Raw genomic sequence first — 21,130 nt, 5'->3', positions numbered from 1 at the left:
GCATTTTGAGCTGTGATGAATTTTAAGTAGATCAAACTTGGACTGCCCTTATCAATAAGATCATTTACAAAGTTGCTGGGACACAGTATAGAAATACTTAAAGGAACAGTTCATCCCAAAATGAAAATTCAGTCATTATCTAATCATCCCCATGCCAATAGAAAGGCAGGTTAAGTTCGCAAAGTCCACAAAACATTTCTGGAGCTTCATAGCAAAATAGTGTTGCATTCTCCTAAACAACTGAAGCTCATCCAGCGTAATCCAAGTCTCCTGAATTGATTTGAAAAGATTTTATTTGCACGTAGTCAAGCTTGTCACCCACTTCAGACGGGGTGTGTGCTAACACTTTTAGCTTAGCAGCTACAGTGAAGATTTCAACATAAAAAACAGTGTGAATAACGTCTTTTCAAATCAATTCGTTATCTCGGGGCCTCCAGAGGCTTGGCTTAAGCCAGACAAGCTGTATGGAGACATTTCATTTCTTTATTTTTTCCGGTTGTTTATTTTACCTTTTGAAAAGCAAGTCCCCATCTACTTCAGCTGTTTCAGAAAATGCTGCAATGCTGGTTTTCTGTGAAGCTCCAGAAATGTTTTGTGTTTTTTTTTTTTTTTTGGGTGAACTTATCCTTTAAACACCTTCAAATTTCATTCAGATTTCATTTATGTAAATTCAGCAGTTTTGGCAAAAAAAAATACTTTAAGTATCAAATTAGGCAGAATTATGCCTGCTCATGTTTTATTATTATTGGATCATTATTACTGATACGTTCATATGTAAGCAGCACTTTGTAGGTGGTCATGGTGGACCTAATTTAATTACTTACTCATGGGTAGTTAAATCTATAAAAATGAATCACGCTCTATAAATTTATCACGTTTTTTTATGTAACATCTTACTGTAATCTGGAAAAATAACTTGTGACTATCACTGTTCAACAGATGTAGTTGAACAAAAATCACTATTATTCCCTCATAAATGTCAAATTGTCAAATTAAAATACTTAAGCATAAGCTGTACTTCAGTGTAGAACTTGAGTAAATACACTCAGTTACTTTCCAACACTGTTGTCACTGTTGTGAGTGGGAATTCATACTACAGACTTTAATCAGTACAGTACAGTCATCACAATACTGCACAGTGTCATATAATGACTTATAGACCACACCTAATATGTTACAAGCTAATTGAATGACACGTTTATTGTCTGGCTGTGTACCCAAAATATACATTGTATCTCTAAGGTGTATAAACAGGAGGTAGACAAAATGACAGAACAAACTTATTTAGTCTTTGATGGAGCTGAACCAGTACTACCAAAATGCTATGAACATGTTCTCTGTGTGTGTGTGTTAATTAAGATTGTATGTTTCATGCAATGTACTGTGTGCTGCTATCCTTTTTTCCTTTTCTTTACTATACCAGTGGCACCAAATTTTTCACTCATGATCCCTTAAATCAAGGCACTGTCTTACTCTGAGCCCTTGTCAAGGGTGTCAGAAGTCTTGAGTTAATATCTTTTTGCTTCCAAGCCCTTCAGTTTGTCATCTAAATAAATGTTCCAGACCTAAAAAAGTCAAACTATCTAGTTTTTCATGAACAAAGCATTACTTAGGGAAAAGAAGATCTGCTTCACTTAATTAAAGTCATTTCCTTGACTTTAATTAAGTGAAGCATCTTCTTTTAGGTCTCCATTAGCATCTTGTGATTTACCTTGTGTCCCATTAGAGGAGTCGGAACTCTTAGGCTGGTAATCAGGGCCTCCCTTTTTAAAAGACATTTTTTTGTATGTGGGCGTTTAAGGTTAGGCATGTGATAGTAAAGTTGCACAGTCAACTTCGAGCACACCTTTAATTGCCCTCTGGTGTGTCATTGAGAAATGTCCATGAGTCAGACCTGAAGGATAGGTCCAACCTGGTAGGCATGTTGTTAGGCAATTTCAGACCAAAAAACTAGTCTGAGATCTATTAATTCATCCATACACTCAAAAAAATTATTTGCCTAAAGTAGTGACTGCACGTATTTTAATTAATGTACATTTTCATCTACATTTATAACAAAAGTGCAATGTAAAAGGTTGGATTTAATGCAATGTTGTTGTTTTTTATCATATTAAGTCAATGTGAATAAATTCAATAACTCAGTCTGATTAAATTAATGCAGACTTAAACATAAAACTTTATATTTAATTATTACATATAAAGTTATAGGGGAACTTATACATAAACATGTTTTATTTCAAATTGGTTATTCTGTCTACTGTAATATATCACATATCTAGTTATTTTATTTATAAGCATTGACTCAACATGACAGGAAAACCTTGCATTAAATGTGACCCTTTACACTGAACTTACGTAATGGATTATGTATGCACTATATTCAATACTGTGAACTATATTCACCTGTGAACTACATTTGCACTATGTACATATCCAATAATAATACTCATGTCCAATGTATATATTCAATATTCTTATATTTCAATGTCTTTCAGTGCCTTCTGCTGTATGCAAACATTGCACATGCTAACATGTTTTTTTCTTTTTAGTTTAGTTTATTTATCTATTTATTTTTTTAGTTTTAAGTATATTTTGTGTGAAGGGAAACTAGCAAATTAAGAATTTCACTGCCCAGTGCAAACTATGTTTCCACTGTGTATATGACCATAAACATCTTGAATTTTGAATTAGATGGAAAATTTACATGTAATTGAAATTCTTAAAGTCAGTGTTTTAGGCAATTTTTTTTAAATGTGTATAGTAGAATAAATCTATGAGGTGTGTGCATTGCCATTAGTTAATGTCCTTTCATTTGATTCTCACATCCAAAGACCCTTTTACTGATATCCATTATCTTTAGTACTTTGCTCCACTTAGAAATGATTAAACCTCCAAAGATAATGAGACTGTACACCCTTCAGCCTGTCAGTTTTTATTGGCATTCCAGTGGCTCACAGAAAGGTGTAAACATGCAGTACAACTTTTCCCCTAAATCCTATTATTTCACAGGATTTCTTCTGCCTGGTTGAAACATGTGTGTTTCATAGAAATGCATTCACTACGGTTCTTCTAAAGGCATGTGTGGACAGCCCATTTACTTAGCAAGAGCTGTGTTGACACTCATAGACTTTTTTTCCTGTTTGGTATTCAGCTCACAGAGCCCTCGGTGCCTCTCTAATGAAGCACAGACCCACAGTGACTTACTTCAGCCCAGCAGTCTCAGTGAGATTGTCTCTAGCTGGTGAAAGGGGGGAGGCAGCAGGGGAGAATGAGCACCACAGAAAAAATCTAAGCCCCATATTAGTCATATTGTACGAGTGTTCAGAGTAAAAATAAGACAGAAGAATCTGGGGTATTCAATTCAGACATTTCATATTATACTGTACACTATAAAGAAGTCCACAGAGAGAGAGATGTTATTTACATTATTTAATCTCAGCATTAAAAACACTGTAGTACTGCAAACACACCGACATTATAGCAAAACGTAAACAGTTCTTCACCTTGCAAATCACAGTGACGAAGGTGAAGAAGTACAGGGATGAGAAGAAACAGACATTTAACATATAGTACATTCCTTGCTCTCCTTTATTTTACTGTTGAGTTCTGATTGCATCTCTTGTTTTCTGCAATCCAGGGCTGGAAGCTACTGAGTCCTTACAGGTTCTGCAGCTCTCCTTCAACAGGATCTCAACTCTACAACCAGGAGACCTCAGCCACCTTTGGCAGCTAAAAGAGCTCCACCTACAACATAACCTCATCACAAGTCTCCATCCACAGATGTTCCAGGATTTAGCACAGCTCCGGGTAACACCAATTTTTTATCTAACTTTTTGAAAACATGCACAGAACATTCAGTATTTCAACAATAAACTCAGTGATGCCACATCAGTCTTTTTCAGAAAAGTATTCTGTAATTAAAAGATGATCTAGCTTTTAACTCAAGAATTTTTCTTTTAATTGTTGTAGCAATTCTCAAGATCTACTGTATGTCCACATTTCATCCCACTCAAAGGTCCTTGATCTGAGCTTCAACATGATGACCAGTCTCCATCCTCTGACGTACCTTTCTCTGCGTAACATCGGGGCAGATGTTAGGCTGGATGGCAACAGGTGGCAGTGTGACTGCAGCATGCGCAGTCTCCGAAGGCGGATAGCCTACGATAGCAGCAGAGGCCTGCAGTCCTGGAGCGTGGTGTGTGCTTCCCCCTCCATCCTCTCAGGCAGAGACCTGCTGCAGTTGGAAGAGGATGACCTGAACTGTTTTGGTAGTGAAAACAGACCAGAGCTCCACCAAGATGTGACGGTTTACAGTGGGTCTGAGATACTGCTGTCTTGCTCTGCACAAGGTAACGGTAGAAAATGTGTAAAATAACTTAATACATACATAGTATAACAATGTGCATCAGTCCAACTGCATGTAATTATTGTCTGTATTGTAGATTCAATGTGGTGGACACCCAGTGGTCAAGCATCTGTAAGCCAACCTCAGGATGGTCTGCTCATCACTGACATCACAGAGAGAGACACGGGACTGTATGTGTGTGTGTCTGAAGAACATGAAGTCGTGTCTGTTTTTAACCTCCAAATCAGTAAAATAGAAGGTACAAGAAGAAAACCTAGAAGTTTACCGCAAGGCGCCCCAAATAGGATAGGTCAAGAAAGAAATCAGAGAGCTACCAAGTCTGACTTGACTCTGGCTGTGTGTCTGTCTGTTTTCATCACGTTTCTGATCGCCTTTATCCTCGGAGTCCTGGCAAGACCATGTATAGATATTCTTTGGAGAAGGGTCACCAAAAAGAAAAGGTCAACTGAAACCAACTCCGTCTCAGATGTAGAACAAAGACAGTATGACAATGAGGCCTTCTCCAATGGTGAGGAGCCAGAAGTGCCTAGCTCTCGTAGGGAAAGGAGAGTCACATTTAGCGATGTAGAAATTGGAGAAAACACCAATGTACAATATTATGATACCGTTGCCAGCGGTGATCAGGAAAGCCTCAATGATGATGCAGTGTTTGAATGTGAAGCTGCAAAGGCTGAGAGGGATGGACATACAGCTGAAGATTCAGGAAGTGAGAGCAGCTTACGACAGAGTAGTCCAGAGGAAAACCAGAGAGACCTCTCAGACATCACCAATGCAGGTCGCAAACACAACATAGAGTTTGAACATATCCCAGACCCTGTTGAGCAAGAAAAAAGGAGATCCTCGTCTTCATCCTCAGATTCTTCACTCTCTGGGAAAGAGGACCATATAACTCTCAGAGACCTAACAACACCCAAGTCTCCCCAGCTGGCAAAGGACTCTGCTCAACAGAGAGGTAACTTCTTGCCAGCAAAAGTAGAGGGGCCACCAATTTCCCCGGAGGGCAGTGAAATTCTCGGATTTTCTTCTGAGCCCTTTTCCGATTGGTCGCCACATACAAAGAACCCCAACCTAACAGACCCTGATCTGTGGCAGGAGAATGACGAACAATTTGAATTTAGCGATTCTGTTCGAAGCATCTCTCCAAGATCCAGCAGTGTTTGTGGGTCATTTAATGATTCAAAACCGATTGTGGCACCCACTTCAAATAAACAGAAGAGAGATGATACGTCAAGCTCCAGCTCTTATGTCAGTGAGGGTGAGCCTACAGAATACACTTTGAACTCAGATCAAGTGAAGGAGGAGGATATAGAAAGTAACCACAATAAACCTGAGGCCACTATCATGCCTTCAGTGGGATTAAATCAGGGTGATTACAGATATGACACAAAAAGGCCTACAGCGAGACCAAAGCACTCCTTTTCCTCTCATTCCGGTGACAGTGATGGGGAAGACCACACAGTCAAAAAAGAAACAGATACAGGAGAGGGGGATATAAAGAAAAAAGTTGTACCCATGCCACGCACAAACGTCCGTGTACCCAGTTTGGGTGTAATTAGTCACGGTAAAAGTACCAGGGCACCTCCACCACCTGTAGCTCATTCCTCCTCTTCAAGCAGTGACAGTGAAGCAGAAATCAAAGACCTAAAAGTGGAACAGAAAACAGGCAGAGTGAATGAGGGGATCAAAATCAGTGAGCCAAAAATACAGTCAACCAAGCTGGATCCCCAAATCAAGAGGAGCTTGGATATCAAAGCCTCGCCTGCAGCGAGACCAAAGCACTCCTTTTCCTCTCATTCCAGTGACAGTGATGCGGAAGACCACACAGTCAAAAAAGAAACAGATACAGGAGAGGGGGATACAAAGAAAAAAGTTGTACCCATGCCACGCACAAACGTCCGTGTACCCAGTTTGGGTGTAATTAGTCACGGTAAAAGTACCAGGGCACCTCCACCACCTGTAGCTCATTCATCCTCTTCAAGCAGTGACAGTGAAGCAGAAATCAAAGACCTAAAAGTGGAACAGAAAACAGGCAGAGTGAATGAGGGGATCAAAATCAGTGAGCCAAAAATACAGTCAACCAAGCTGGATCCCCGAATCAAGAGGAGCTTGGATATCAAAGCCCCATTACCAGCTTCTGGTTCAACTTCTAGTGATGAGAGTACAGATGAATCAAGAAAACACACAAAGAGGCAGGGGCAAGGAGATGTAGACATGGCAGGGCTTCCAATTAAAGAGTATCAGTCTAAAAGCAATGATGCCATGAAGCCAAAATGGCCTTCTCGAGAACTTAGCAACGTTACTCCAATCAAAGCACCATCACCAGCTTCTGATTCTTCATCTAGCAGTGACAGTGAAGCTGAAACAACAGGCCACAGAAAGAAACAGGAGCAAGGACAGACCAACACAGCAAGACTTCCAATTAAAGTATCCCAAACTGCAAGTCATGACCCACAAACACAGTGGCCAGTCCTAGATCTTGAGCATACAACACGCATCAAGAGGCGTCTGGATATCAAAGTACCATCCCAGTCTTCTGAGTCATCCTCTAGTAGCGACAGTGAGGATGAAAAAACTGGCCACATAAAGAAACAGGAGCATGGACAAGCAAACATGGCAAGGCTTCCAATAAAAGTATCTCCAACTAATGTCAAAGCACCAAGACCTGAATCTGAGTCATCCTCTAGTAGTGACAGTGAAGCTGAAAAAACAGGCCAAAAAAAGAAGCAGGTGGTATTCAAGGTGGACAGTGGAGGACTTCCATTTCAAGTCTCTCAAACTGTAAATCCTGACCTACAAACACAGTGGCCGGTCCTAGATCTTGGGCATACTACACGCATCAAGAGGCGTCTGGATATCAAAGCACCTTCACCTGACTCTGAATCATCATCATCTAACAGTGACAGTGAGGATGAAAAAACTGGTCACATAAAGAAACAGGAGCAAGGACAGACCAACATGGTAAAGCCTCCAATAAAAGTATCTCAACCTAATATCAAAGCACCAAAACCTGATTCTGATTCATCTTCTAGTAGCGACAGTGAAGCTGAAACAACAGGCCAAAAAAAGAAACGGGAGCAATGGGAGACCAACACAGCAAGACTTCCAATTAAAGTATCCCAAACTGCAAGTCGTGACCCACAAACACAGTGGCCGGTCCTAGATCTTGAGCATACAACACGCATCAAGAGGCGTCTGGATATCAAAGTACCATCACCAGCTTCTGAGTCATCCTCTAGTAGTGACAGTGGGGATGAAAAAACTGGCCACATAAAGAAACAGGAGCAAGGACAAGCCAATATGGCAAAGCTTCCAATAAAAGTTTCTCAAACTAATGTCAAAGCACCAAGACGTGACTCTGAGTCATCTTCTAGTAGTGATAGTGAAGCTGAAACAACAGGCCAAAAAAAGACACGGGAGCAATGGGAGACCAACACAGCAAGACTTCCAATTAAAGTATCCCAAACTGCAAGTTATGACCCACAAACACAGTGGCCGGTCCTAGATCTTGAGCATACAACACGCATCAAGAGGCGTCTGGATATCAAAGTACCATCACCAGCTTCTGAGTCATCTTCTAGTAGTGACAGTGGGGATGAAAAAACTGGCCACATAAAGAAACAGGAGCAAAGACAAGCCAACATGGCAAAGCTTCCAATAAAAGTTTCTCAAACTAATGTCAAAGCACCAAGACGTGACTCTGAGTCATCTTCTAGTAGTGATAGTGAAGCTGAAACAACAGGCCAAAAAAAGAAACGGGAGCAATGGGAGACCAACACAGCAAGACTTCCAATTAAAGTATCCCAAACTGCAAGTTATGACCCACAAACACAGTGGCCGGTCCTAGATCTTGAGCATACAACACGCATCAAGAGGCGTCTGGATATCAAAGTACCATCACCAGCTTCTGAGTCATCTTCTAGTAGTGACAGTGGGGATGAAAAAACTGGCCACATAAAGAAACAGGAGCAAGGACAAGCCAATATGGCAAAGCTTCCAATAAAAGTTTCTCAAACTAATGTCAAAGCACCAAGACGTGACTCTGAGTCATCTTCTAGTAGTGATAGTGAAGCTGAAACAACAGGCCAAAAAAAGAAACGGGAGCAATGGGAGACCAACACAGCAAGACTTCCAATTAAAGTATCCCAAACTGAGAGTTATGACCCACAAACACAGTGGCCGGTCCTAGATCTTGAGCATACAACACGCATCAAGAGGCGTCTGGATATCAAAGTACCATCACCAGCTTCTGAGTCATCCTCTAGTAGTGACAGTGAGAATGAAAAAACTGGCCACATAAAGAAACAGGAGCAAAGACAAGCCAACATGGCAAAGCTTCCAATAAAAGTATCTCAAACTAATGTCAAAGCACCAAGACCCGACTCTGAGTCATCTTCTAGTAGTGACAGTGAAGCTGAAAAAACAGGGCTAAAAAAGAAGCAGATGCTAGGCAAGTTGGACAGTGGAGGACTTCCATTTCAAGTCTCTCAAACTGTAAATCCTGACCTGCAAACACAGTGGCCGGTCCTAGATCTTGCGCATACTACACACATCAAGAGGCGTCTGGATATCAAAGCACCTTCACATGACTCTGAATCATCATCATCTAACAGTGACAGTGAGGATGAAAAAACTGGTCACATAAAGAAACAGGAGCAAGGACAGACCAACATGGTAAAGCCTCCAATAAAAGTATCTCAACCTAATATCAAAGCACCAAAAACTGATTCTGATTCATCTTCTAGTAGTGACAGTGAAGCTGAAACAACAGGCCAAAAAAAGAAACAGGAGCAAGGACAGATCAACAAGGCAAGGCCTCCGATTAAAGTATCTCATATTGCAAGTAATGACCCACAAACACAGTGGCCTCTCCTAGATCTTGAGCATACAACACGCATCAAGAGGCGTCTGGATATCAAAGTACCATCACCGGCTTCTAAGTCATCCTCTAGTAGTGACAGTGAGGATGAAAAAACTGGCCACATAAAGAAACAGGAGCAAGGACAAGCCAACATGGCAAAGCTTCCAATAAAAGTATCTCAAACTAATGTCAAAGCACCAAGACCCGACTCTGAGTCATCTTCTAGTAGTGACAGTGAAGCTGAAAAAACAGGGCTAAAAAAGAAGCAGATGCTAGGCAAGGTGGACAGTGGAGGACTTCCATTTCAAGTCTCTCAAACTGTAAATCCTGACCTGCAAACACAGTGGCCGGTCCTAGATCTTGGGCATACTACACGCATCAAGAGGCGTCTGGATATCAAAGCACCTTCACCTGACTCTGAATCATCATCATCTAACAGTGACAGTGAGGATGAAAAAACTGGTCACATAAAGAAACAGGAGCAAGGACAGACCAACATGGTAAAGCCTCCAATAAAAGTATCTCAACCTAATGTCAAAGCACCAAAAACTGATTCTGATTCATCTTCTAGTAGTGACAGTGAAGCTGAAACAACAGGCCAAAAAAAGAAACGGGAGCAATGGGAGACCAACACAGCAAGACTTCCAATTAAAGTATCCCAAACTGCAAGTCATGACCCACAAACACAGTGGCCGGTCCTAGATCTTGAGCATACAACACGCATCAAGAGGCGTCTGGATATCAAAGTACCATCACCAGCTTCTGAGTCATCCTCTAGTAGTGACAGCGGGGATGAAAAAACTGGCCACATAAAGAAACAGGAGCAGGGACAGACCAACATGGCAAGGCTTCCAATTAAAGCATGGCAACCTAATATCAAAGCACAAAAACCTGACTCTGAATCATCTTCTAGTAGTGACAGTGAAACAGAAACAACAGGCCAAATAAAGAAACAGGAGCAAGGACAGATAAACATGGAAAGTCGTCCAATTAAAGTATCTCGTACTGCAAGTAATGACCCACAAACACAGTGGCCTCTCCTAGATCTTGAGCATACTGCACGCATCAAGCGGCGTATGGACATCAAAGCCCCTTCGCCTGACTCTGAATCATCATCTAGCAGTGACAGTGAGAATGAAACAACAGGCCACACAAAGAAACAGGAGCAAGGGCAAACCAATATGGCAAAGCTTCCAATAAAAGTATCTCAAACTAATGTCAAAGCACCAACACCTGACTCGGAGTCATCATCTAGTAGTGACAGTGAAGGTGAAACAACAGGCCAAATAGAGAAACAAGAGCAAGGACAGACCAACATGGCAAGTCTTCCGATTAAAGTGTCTCAAACTGCATATAATGACCCACAAACACAGTGGCCTGTCCTCGATCTCGGGTATACTACACGCATCAAGAGGCGTCTGGATATCAAAGTACCATCACCAGCTTCTGAGTCATCATCTAGTAGTGAGGATGAAACAACGCATCACACAAAGAAGGAGAGGCCAGACTTGCTGGTAATTGCAGGTCTTCCATTTAAAGTATCTCAAACAGTAAGTCATGATCCAGAAAAACAGTGGCCAGCTGTAGATCTTGGTAATACTACTCGCATCAGGAGACGTTTGGACATCAAAGCCCCATCACCAACTCCTCAGTCATTAGTAAGTAGTGGGAGGGAAGGGAAGAGAGAAGAAGCTATCAAAATGAGTTCCTCTTCCTCATCAAGCAGCTCAGACGAGCAAGAGGAGGGTATGCAAGGTTTCATCAACCCCCCAAGAAAAGCAGAACCAGATCTAGATCCAGGTTCAAGATGGCCTCGACTGGGTCTTAGCAGTGCTCCCCATGTCAAAAGACGCCTGGATATCAGGGCAAGTTCACCTCCACCTGACTCTTCCAGCAGTAATGAGAGTGAAGGTGAGAGTTCAGACCTACCTGTAAAAGTTGAAAGGGACAGGACTACTGTGGGAATTACAAGTAATACACTCCAGACAAAATTGCCTGACTTGGATAGGAGTATCCCCCTTGTCAAGAGACGCCTTGATATCAAAGCACTATCCCCAGAACCAAGTGCGAATCAGAGTGGTGTGTCTCACGGATCTCAACAATCCAACTCTTCCACAAGTGACAGTGAGGATGAGAACAGAGACCATACTAAACTAGGACTGGATGCATCTACCATATCAAAGGCCACAGAAAAGAAGTTCAGTTGGTCTCCAAAGATCCCAGTGTTACATACTTCTCGCAGTCCAAAGACAGACCATGATATCAAGTTATCAAAGTATACAGTATTCGCAGATGGTGTGGGGGACAAAACAAGTGACAACATCAACACAGCGCCAGTGATAACCTCAGAACTGGAGTCACGGTGGGCCTCAATGAATCTTGGCATCTCCCGTTTCAGAAAGCGTATTGAAATCACATCACATGAACCAAATCTGCCCCCATCACCTCCACCTGTCTCCCCCACCAGCAGAACAAGACGAAAGAGATGGGGAGTAGGAATCGGAGAAATCAACCACACACAATCATCTCTAACCCGAGAGAAGGCTTCTCCCAGTTTGATGGGTCAAGATGACAATTCAGTGGAGAATAAAGAAAGATTAAGAAAAGACTACAGCCTCCCCAAAACTGAAGAAAAGTCAACCCCAGAAACAATGTTGACTAGTTTTGGTGATCCACATTTTAGGAAGTACCTCGATATCAAGTTGAGTGAAAAGGCTCCTGACACAATAGACCACAGTGGTCCTGACCTAAGTCTCGGTGTCCAACGCACTAATAGGAGTATGAATGTCAAGGCACCATCATCAGAATCAAGTAGTTCCTCGTCTTCCTCAAGCGAAAACGAACATGAGGGGACAGGATACACTGCAAAGCAAAGCAGACATCCATCAGATATGTTAGGGGTGACAGATAATAACTCCCTCATCACTTATAAATGTCATATTTTCAGTGGCCCGACTACAGACCGTACAAACCAAAGACATACAGGGGCTGAAATAGTAAGTGTTGCACAAGAAGGCCCATTGCATAGTGTGGGAGGCAGAAATGAATCTCTTGCCCCAAGGAGAGTACCCAGTATGAACTTCGATGATGTAATAAGGAAGAGGATCGAGCAGTCCAAACACACCACAGATGTGGACCTGCCGCCTGAGATAAGGTGGACTGGCATCAGCCGACAGCCATCTGACCTTTCTATCTCCAGTACGAGGAGACAACTGGATACAGGTTTATCATCTCCATCTGCACAGCCAGAACTTCCCCTCCTTCACTCCTTCAACTACTCCAGTGATAAAAGTGATGGTGGGACACTAATGCATAAGTACTCATCACTTAGTGCAAACAGTGTTCTTCTTGCATCCAGCAGAGCTCTTGACAAGTTTGACAACTTACCTGACAGCTTAAAGGAAATTTCGAGGGCTGTACCTGAGGACAGGAGAGAAAAGAAAGGCCTCAGTGCCCTAAAAGCCATGTCATCAGCGAGACAAAAGTGGGACACACAAGCTGAAAAATTAGATGAGGGTGCATCTCCTCTATTTGATGACCGTGGCCCACAAGTTGACAGCAGTTTTTACAATCGAAGGCCCGAGAAGGTCATCAACCCTCCAGAGAAAAGAGCGACAGATACGTGGTATGACATTCCCCAGTACAGGAGGCATAACATTGGAGGTATTGAACCACTGCAGGAGAGGCCACCTCCTATTCCAGCAACACCACCACCAGATGAGGCAGTAGAGTTTAAATGGGGTTCCCCACAAAGCAGTATGAAACAAGGGTTGGCGGGCACCAGACCCCATCTACAACAGAACAGGAACAGAGTGGAACCTAACCCTTCTTTAATTACGTCACAAATCTTGGGAGACTATTTTGATCCCACAAACAACATTAGTCATGTTTAATAAAGACGTCAGTACATCCTAAATATTGACAAAACAAGCACATTTGTGACAATTCATACATTTGCTTTTGAATTACGAAAATATTGGTAATTACTGGATATTCTAGTTCATACTTACTAAAAGGGCTCTATGGAAATTGTGTGTTGTGCCTGCGGCCAGTCGTTAGTTCATGTTACTGGACTTGAGAACGTGCATAAAGTCACATCCTTTGGACTGTCGCGGAAAATCTGACCTGAGTCCACAGAAATTCGCAGTGCAGCAGCATTAAACAACTTGAACACATTGTCCACAGGCTTGTATAGGCAACCGAGAGAGATGGGAAAGGTCTCATTTTTCACGTCAAGTTACAATACACACATATGGCCATTAAAAAAAGTGAATAATACATGTAAATTGCTACAAATTGTACACTTTAAGCTTGAAATGTATTGTAAATACTATCAATTTTTTGTGTGAAACTGTTATAGAGTGCTGTAGAGGACCATATTTATCTTTCAGATATGCCTTATTTCTGTAAATTTTTTTCTTAATTCAAACATTAGAAACATGTCTTTCTAATCAATTTTGCAAGAATCCATATCATTTGTGGTCATGCATTATTAATACACTCAAGAGAACTTAATTAAACCTTATCTCTGAACAATTTAATGCATCTTTCATTTGTCATGATAATTACATCTAAATAATGACAACAGCAATGATAGTATAACTAACGGCACTCAATGTTTTCTTGTTATGGACAAACTATTAACTAAAGAACCCAATTATAAGCCAGTAAGTTAATAAACCCTTTTATTTATGTATATAGACATAGGTTATAGTGAAAACAGACATATAGACACTTACATAGTTTACATACATATATACAGTTGGGACAAGGGTGTTCATCCTCCTGCATTGTCGTGGGAGAATACTAAAACATTGATCTCTACACAGTATTTGGTAAGCAATCCAACAACTACTTCAATCATAGATGTTGTGCTGATGGTTGAAACATTGTAATGACAATAGAGGCTTTCATATAGTTCAGCAGCAGTGGATGTCAATGACACATGAGCTGATGTGTGTTATCTTCACAACAAATTGAAATGTGTATTTTATGTGTATCATGACAGTGTGATGTAAAAGTTGCAAAACAAGTTATGATCTTCCAATAAATAAAATTAGATCCTGTTTCCTAACTGCAGCTACCTAAAATTTTACAGCATGTGTAAGGATGTGTATGATGGGGTAAATGCAGGAGGGAACTCCTGTTCCACCGTGAGGTTACAGGTGTGTTCCAGGTCTTAATAGACACAATCATGTTGTTCATCAGAATTAAGCGAACATGATCGTGAATATCAAATTAAGCACAAAACACTTGCACAAATTCCTGTACAAAACCAAAACGCGTTTGGAAAAAATGTTTTCAAAAAATCTCATCCATTCACAAAAGGCTCTGTTGGAGCATGCATGCAAATATTAAATCTGATGTTTCAGCATCACACCACAGCCAAAGACAAAAATTTATACAAGTGTTACGAGAACATTATACTAGGCGAAAAGAACGGCATAGCATCATCACACAGTTCCAAACTGTCAGTGTCCATTGATTTGATTAGATCCTATGGGTGGTACAATGCAATGCTTTCAGCAAACCTACCTTTCTACTCCAGCCTTAAGGACCTCGTCCTGAGAGGGTAACTGGTTTTCACTGTATTATATTAACACTGTCAGTGTTGGGAGAGATGCTACTAGAAAGAGGAGACCTGAAACTATCAGTGGACTAAAGAGGACAAAACAGATGTCACATATCAAGACAAAATGGACACCAACTATCTCTATGTCAACTTATAACACAGCCCAAACAGTCTCAATTCATCCTGAAATAATCCCTGACCACTCAGTGTGTCTGTGTGTACGTGAACATGTGTGTGCGTATGTGTGTTGTATGTGTTCTCACACGTGTATATACATTTGGGTTTGTTGGTATGTGTGTGGGACACACAAAGTGACTTCCATGTTTTGAGGCACAATAATACTCTTACCTACACAACGTAGATACATAAATTGGTCGTGAGACCAATAAATGCTGATCAGAGCACTAGTGGCTCACCGCTGTACTGTAATAAGAGTTAGTAAGCAGCAATGCTGATTTGTTTGGTGTTATGAGGTCTGAAGCCTTTGCAGGGGGTTAGCAAACTGTTAGCATTAGCTGGAGCAAAACAGCAGGAGGGGGAAAAAAATGGAGGGAAAAAACAAACAAACAAAAAAAAAACTGGCACAAATCAATAGTAAACAACACAGGCACCAGAAACCTGCGATCAACCATTTGACACAGTGTGCTTCTTGAAGAACTCCTATCTAACTCAAAATATGAAAAACAAACGTTAGTGCCATCTGTCCAGAAAAGCTCAAGTTCAAGTTCATTGCACAGATATATAATATTGAAATGTGCCCAGGTCAAAGTGACCCTGTTTAAGACTCAGACACAATGCATGAATGGTCACTGCTGTTGGTTTCTCTGTGCTGAAGACAAGGGGTGAGGAGTGATTCTCCCACACTATACCATTCTACTTCCATCGTCCACATATGATACCATGTTATCCTAACACAGACAGCAATATGACATGTCACAGTGAGAGAGAGCAATGCCACTGGGGGGATTGCTGCAAGCTTGCCCACTATGCAACTTCGGTAGGGGAACATAACTCCACAATGGCAGCCCTCCGCCTCCGCGCTCTGGGCAGCATGCACCAACGCTGCAAACCCAGCGCCCCCACCCTAGCCCACCCACAGCCCGAACCCCCTTCTCTACCAGGAAGCACCCACTGTCACTGCTTTACCATTTTTGTATTGTTTACTTATTGGTTGTTGATTCTCATAGTCGTTGTCACAGCTGTATTTTTTTCCTTTTCACTCTGCGCCTATGACATCTGTCTTTCCTTGTACCATTCCACAAACTCGTCCAACAAAACTGGCCCTGATGAGAGGACAACACAGAGTATCAGAGTTAGATTTGTGTGACACTAACATGTCGCTCTGCTGTCACATTTATGTGTAGATGTGCGTTTACTTACAGGCGCCATCTTCATCATAGTTACTGAGGTCCAGGTTGATTGTCCTGCTGAACTCTAAGACATTGCACCATTGGTCTTTGTTGATGACTTTGTACTTGGATTGCTGAAGAAAGGGAAATAAATGGCTTATAGTAAGAGGATATAGTAAGAATGGCTTCAACCATTTTTAAAAGGTCAAAAAGGATTTCAAACAATCTTAGACACAACTACTGTATGTTTGCTTACCTCTAAAAACTGATTAAACACAGGGAACAGAGGCCACGTCTTCCCCAAAAGAAGCCCCAGCATACACTTGGCTGTGTTCAAGTCCAAACTCCTCTGATCCTTTTCCTGTCCAATTAAAACACCCAAAGCGTCATTAAATTAAATCAATGCAAAATGTCCACCACTATTTAAATAGAGAGGTGGTGTATTAACATCCTTAGCATCAAACATTTGTCCAATACACAAAACAGGCTGAATTCCTAAAATATCATCACAGTCACTGCACCATGCCTTCATTCACCATTTGTATATTAATTCACCGTATCAGAGTGAGTTGCTTTCCTGAAATCATAGCTGCTTTCAGGTAAATAACTTGTCCTGCTCAAAACATCAAGATGAGGTCTGAAAGTTGGCTTGAATAAAACATCACAAGGCACACTTAGCAATCAGCTGTATTTTAAATCAACTGTTTTAGCAATGCTGAGCGTCTTTGCAGAAAGGACAGTGCTTGACTCACCCGAGCGAAATCAAAGGCATATCTGTAAATGAGCTTAAAACTGGTGCTGTCGTTTAGGACAGATCTCAGGTAGTCGAGCGAGTTCCTCAGCCTCTCTGTGGAGTCGCACCTGACAAGAACAGAAAAGTGACTTAGACATACTCTGCTCTTCAACGCCTGCTCTACTGAGCACTGAGGGCACTCTAGTAAGATGTGGCTCGAGACAGAAAACACAGCAGTCTCGAAAAACAAGAAAAAAAAGACAAAAAGTAGATAACTGACGTACTGCAGTGAGCCCATGCCTCTGAGCCACTCCTGGAGAGTGAAATATCCCATACTCTGGGCATCCAGCTTCCAAGCCAGAACCAGCATCACCACCTGGGCACAAACAACCTTTATAGCGACAGACTTCCTCAAGTAGAGGATGCGTTAATCTATCCACCGAAATGACAAGTCAATTATATGTCAGTCTCAAAAAACAACTGCGACAACAGAGAATGACGGTAAATAGTGAGTGTGACCTTGATTGATTTTTTTGATTACACAAACTGTGCATATTTGATTTGAACATCAAAAATGAACTGAAATGCCCAGTACATGTAACCACAGTGTCAACAATAGTTGCTTGGCTTGACAGGCAGCATGAGAGAGAGATTGACAAGCGAGCACACCGACAATATACAGATGTAACCACACTGCAAGACTTGTGGAGAGAACCAAAATTAAAAAAGAAATCTGCTTACATTCTCTGGCTCCACTCCAATGTCTTCACAGAACTTCTCCATGCCCTCTGGACCCACCACGTCGTCGCAACCTATTTTAGAGTGTTTAAGTGTGTAGCCACATATCTTGCACAGCTAAAAACCTATGCCACTGATCAGCAGTAAACCAAGAATGTTTGATGATGTGGCACGGTACCTTAAATTGTAATACCTCACCTGCATATTCATAGAACCACTCAAGGCATCTTTTACTTGAAAATGTCTCCTCCTCACGGATTTGTGATGTTTCATGTTTTCTGAAAACGCTGCAGATGATGAGAAGGTTCTTGTCAAAAGCGCAGCAGCAATACAACCGGCACAGTACAGAAGGAGTCGGTGCGATTCTAAAAAAATGCTTTCCCATGATAGTTTTCCCAATTGCAAAGAAAAAAAAAAACTTTACGTGCACATTCTTTAAAAGTGGTCCTGCATATTTGAGACAGACACCAACTTTTCAGCATGCTAGTGAGGTGGTCTTTTTAAAAAAACAAACAAACAAAAAAAAAAACAACTCTTAACGAAGAGTTGTCCCACCTGTCCTGACGACTTTTCTTAGCTGACATGTCATCTCCAGCAGAGGGTCTCCTCTTTTTCCTTGGAGGCATGGCTCTGGAGCAACAAGCTGGGGGAGGAAGGGGAAGACGGAATGAAAGTAAGCAAAACATACTGCAGACAAACTATATTTTCCTCTGGTTAACATGCAAAGACACTGAAAGTGCAGGCAATCCTATTCAGAAGGACACAAAGTTTTGGCAGTGATTTAATGCGTGGCCCTCCGTGTTAAAGTTGACCACAAAACACACAAGGACAAGCTGAGTTATTACCTGAGGGGTGGCTATCCTGTCCAACGTCTTCCGTCAGGTTCTATCATAATAGATACAGAATAACACCACATGCTTGTGAGCAGGACACACATGAACACAGTGCACATGCATACATATAAAAACACACTAGCTGTCAATATGTATTTACCAGCCTGTGCAAGGTGTGGTGGATCTTATGGATGCTGGCCAGTGTAGTCAAGTGGGAATTCAGCTGAAAATCTATTTCCAACAAAAAAATAAAATAAAAATAAAGATAGCATCGAAGATTCAAGCTAAAGCATAACACACAAGCTCCTGAGCAGACTTACAGGCTTAGTACAAGGGTACAAGAAGGTGACATCATCTTAGCACCAACAAGAAGCTATGATTTTTATAGTTTTTCTCGGTGATCAACATAGACTCCACATAGCTCACATTACCTTCGTCTGATTTTTACTACAGGGTTTTGCGTTTCAGAGAACGACAGGAAAATATCTCACACCGATTGAGGGAGTGACTCGAAAGACACGCAAACTCGAAAATATGTGATCGTGCATGCTACCTCGTCGCCAAATGTCATCTATACATCCCCGTCCAACAGCTGTCATCAGACACCGATGATTTTAATTTATCTCTGGAGGCCAAAACCAGGCTGAAAAACACACACAGCCGAGCAGATAGCACTAGCTGCATACCTAAAATAGCAGTGCAGACGCGCAACTTGCACAGAGTTTACAAAGTATCTAGAGAGTTAGGCGTATGGGCGTTGTAGTCCATTTCCTTTAAAGAGGCCATTGGAACGTCAGAGCTAGTTGATTTACTAAACTACAATTCCCAGGCTTTAACAAACAACTACTTCTTCCAGACCCCTCTGCCCCCAACATTTTCCCCAACTGATTGAATGCATTTTATATTGTTTAAAAAAAAAATCTAACTGCATATGGCACACGAGCATTGCGCAGACGTTTTGCAGCAGCTGGTGTAGCTGCCGCAAAGCCGGACAGCGCTGCTGCACCAGGCACTGAAAGATGTTTTACACAACTGCGTCACAATTTTCATTCTCTGTAATAGTCCGCAGTTGACCAAAAATTGACCCATTTACAGTGGCATCACGTTGATGCCAAGTTTGAGTCGAAACGCACAGTGCATCCTCGGTAATGATTAATAGTACGACCACAACACACCGATTACCATCGAAAACCCTGTGAATTTAGCTAACGTCGGCTGCGTTCAGCTGGGCACTTCTAACGCTACACACGAAAAATAACTTCAGGGTATCTGCCGTGTCAAATATAACCTCCCCTGTGCCCAAAACAACTGAAATTACACAGGCTATCTCTCCTTTGTTGTCGCCCCAAGACAGCACTGGCAAATACAAAGAGACCAGCAAATAGCACGGAATTCATTCGTTCCCGTCAAAGCCCACAGAGCCACGGGCTAAAAGTAGACGTAGCAGCTACAAAGCGTCTGTTTGCTTCTCCGCGACAGACTCTGCAGCATCCTCGATTGCTCGTAATTTGATGCAGAAAAGCCTCTATAGCGTTACTACTTACTTGCCGCATCAGAGTGCATTTTTATGAAACATACAACTGTCTGTGGGAAGTCCGCAGACCGGCCAATAGGCGGGCCTTGTCGACGCAAACCACGCCCGCGGAAGATGATTGAGGCTGAGCCCGCTCGGTCCCCGCCCACTCTCGCTCTCGATTGGCCGCTTAAGGTGTCGTGTCACGAAAAGGCGGGAAAAGAAATAGGCCCCTCCCACGCGCAAATATCATTGGTCAGCGTTCCCAAACAGGCCGCGCTGCCTCTGTCATTCATTGGTCTAGAGATTTCTACGCGCACGTCCATCATCAGAATTTCCTCGTGCAAGCCTGAAACCATCCCACGATGGAATCTGATTGGTCGACTGAGTCATAAGTTGACCTCCCAGCGCAGCCACTGTTTGGGTTCGTTCGTTTGGCACCTCAGCCGGGCGGAGATTGGTGGCGGTACGTTTTGGCAGCGTGAGGTATGTCTCATTTTACGATGCCGTGGGGATCCAGCTCCAGTATCGACAGCTCTTACCGTCTCTGTCCCCGGTTGTTAGACGTCGGTAGAAGTCTGGTACGTGAGCAGAGGGACCTGTCCTAAAGCGTGCTAAAGTTAGCTTACTTATAAAGTTCAGCACAGTGAGCAGGGCTCGTCAGGTGACTGGACATCCTACGCACCAATCAAAACGAGCGGATGTACTGAAATGCAGCAGCGTTGTTGGCCCTCAACTTGTTATTAACATCAGTAACATTGACATTAACTTGTTGGCCATTAAACTGTGCTGGATTTTTGACTGAGAGAAGGTAACTCAAGTCGAGCAGTATATTAAAAACATTGGGCAAACAGCCTGCTGGGTTGACCACTGCAATGGTAATGATAAGACCATTGCGTCTCATAGTGTCACCAGCAATGAAGTACATTTACTCAATTTACTTGAGTACAGTTTTGAGGTACTTGTACTTGAGTATTTTCCATTTTCTGGTACTTTACAGTTCCACTCCACCACATTTTGTATGCAAATATTGCACTTTCTACTCGCCACATTCATTTAATAACTTTAGTAACTAGTTACTTTTCAGATTACATGCTGCATCAGAGCCATAAGAGTGCATGCTCAAATGATCTGAATGCTGAACATTGGATCTGATAGTTGGCCAGGC

General features: G+C 42.0%; 1 protein-coding gene across 3 annotated transcripts; it reads right to left on the bottom strand.

The window, feature by feature from the left end:
* Positions 1–13,892: 13,892 nt before the first annotated feature.
* On the bottom strand, positions 13,893–20,050 carry dcun1d4 (DCN1, defective in cullin neddylation 1, domain containing 4 (S. cerevisiae)). 3 transcript variants are annotated; one of them, XM_073476787.1, is made up of 11 exons: positions 19,994–20,050; positions 18,610–18,680; positions 18,462–18,501; positions 18,172–18,259; positions 17,815–17,903; positions 17,620–17,690; positions 17,163–17,254; positions 16,898–17,006; positions 16,402–16,506; positions 16,177–16,279; positions 13,893–16,079 (listed from the first exon to the last, which is right to left on the bottom strand). In XM_073476787.1, exons 1-11 carry the CDS (start codon positions 20,010–20,012, stop codon positions 16,024–16,026), a joined length of 843 nt encoding a protein of 280 aa, XP_073332888.1. In that variant the 5' UTR covers positions 20,013–20,050; the 3' UTR covers positions 13,893–16,023. The 3 variants fall into 3 exon arrangements, with proteins under 3 accessions (XP_073332888.1, XP_073332887.1, XP_073332889.1); XM_073476786.1 differs by lacking the exon at positions 19,994–20,050 and adding an exon at positions 19,003–19,138 and having other exon boundaries at positions 15,923–16,079; XM_073476788.1 differs by lacking the exon at positions 19,994–20,050 and adding an exon at positions 18,770–18,855 and having other exon boundaries at positions 15,923–16,079.
* Between the last annotated feature and the right edge of the window lie 1,080 nt (positions 20,051–21,130).

The sequence above is a fragment of the Pagrus major genome, chromosome 11, assembly GCF_040436345.1.
Source record: "Pagrus major chromosome 11, Pma_NU_1.0".
Taxonomy (NCBI): Eukaryota; Metazoa; Chordata; class Actinopteri; order Spariformes; family Sparidae; genus Pagrus; species Pagrus major.
The sequence above is the reverse complement of the archived record's forward strand: the minus strand, read 5'-3'. Positions and strand labels throughout refer to the sequence as shown.

Coding starts and splice junctions, on each gene's coding strand:
- dcun1d4 (XM_073476786.1), bottom strand. CDS start 19,048: ATGACAGCTGTTGGACGGGGATGTATAGATGACATTTGGCGACGAG. Junction 17,255..17,619: donor TTGGAGTGGAGCCAGAGAAT/GTAAGCAGATTT, acceptor GTTTGTGCCCAG/GTGGTGATGCTGGTTCTGGC. Junction 16,507..16,897: donor ATGCCTTTGATTTCGCTCGG/GTGAGTCAAGCA, acceptor TTAATTGGACAG/GAAAAGGATCAGAGGAGTTT.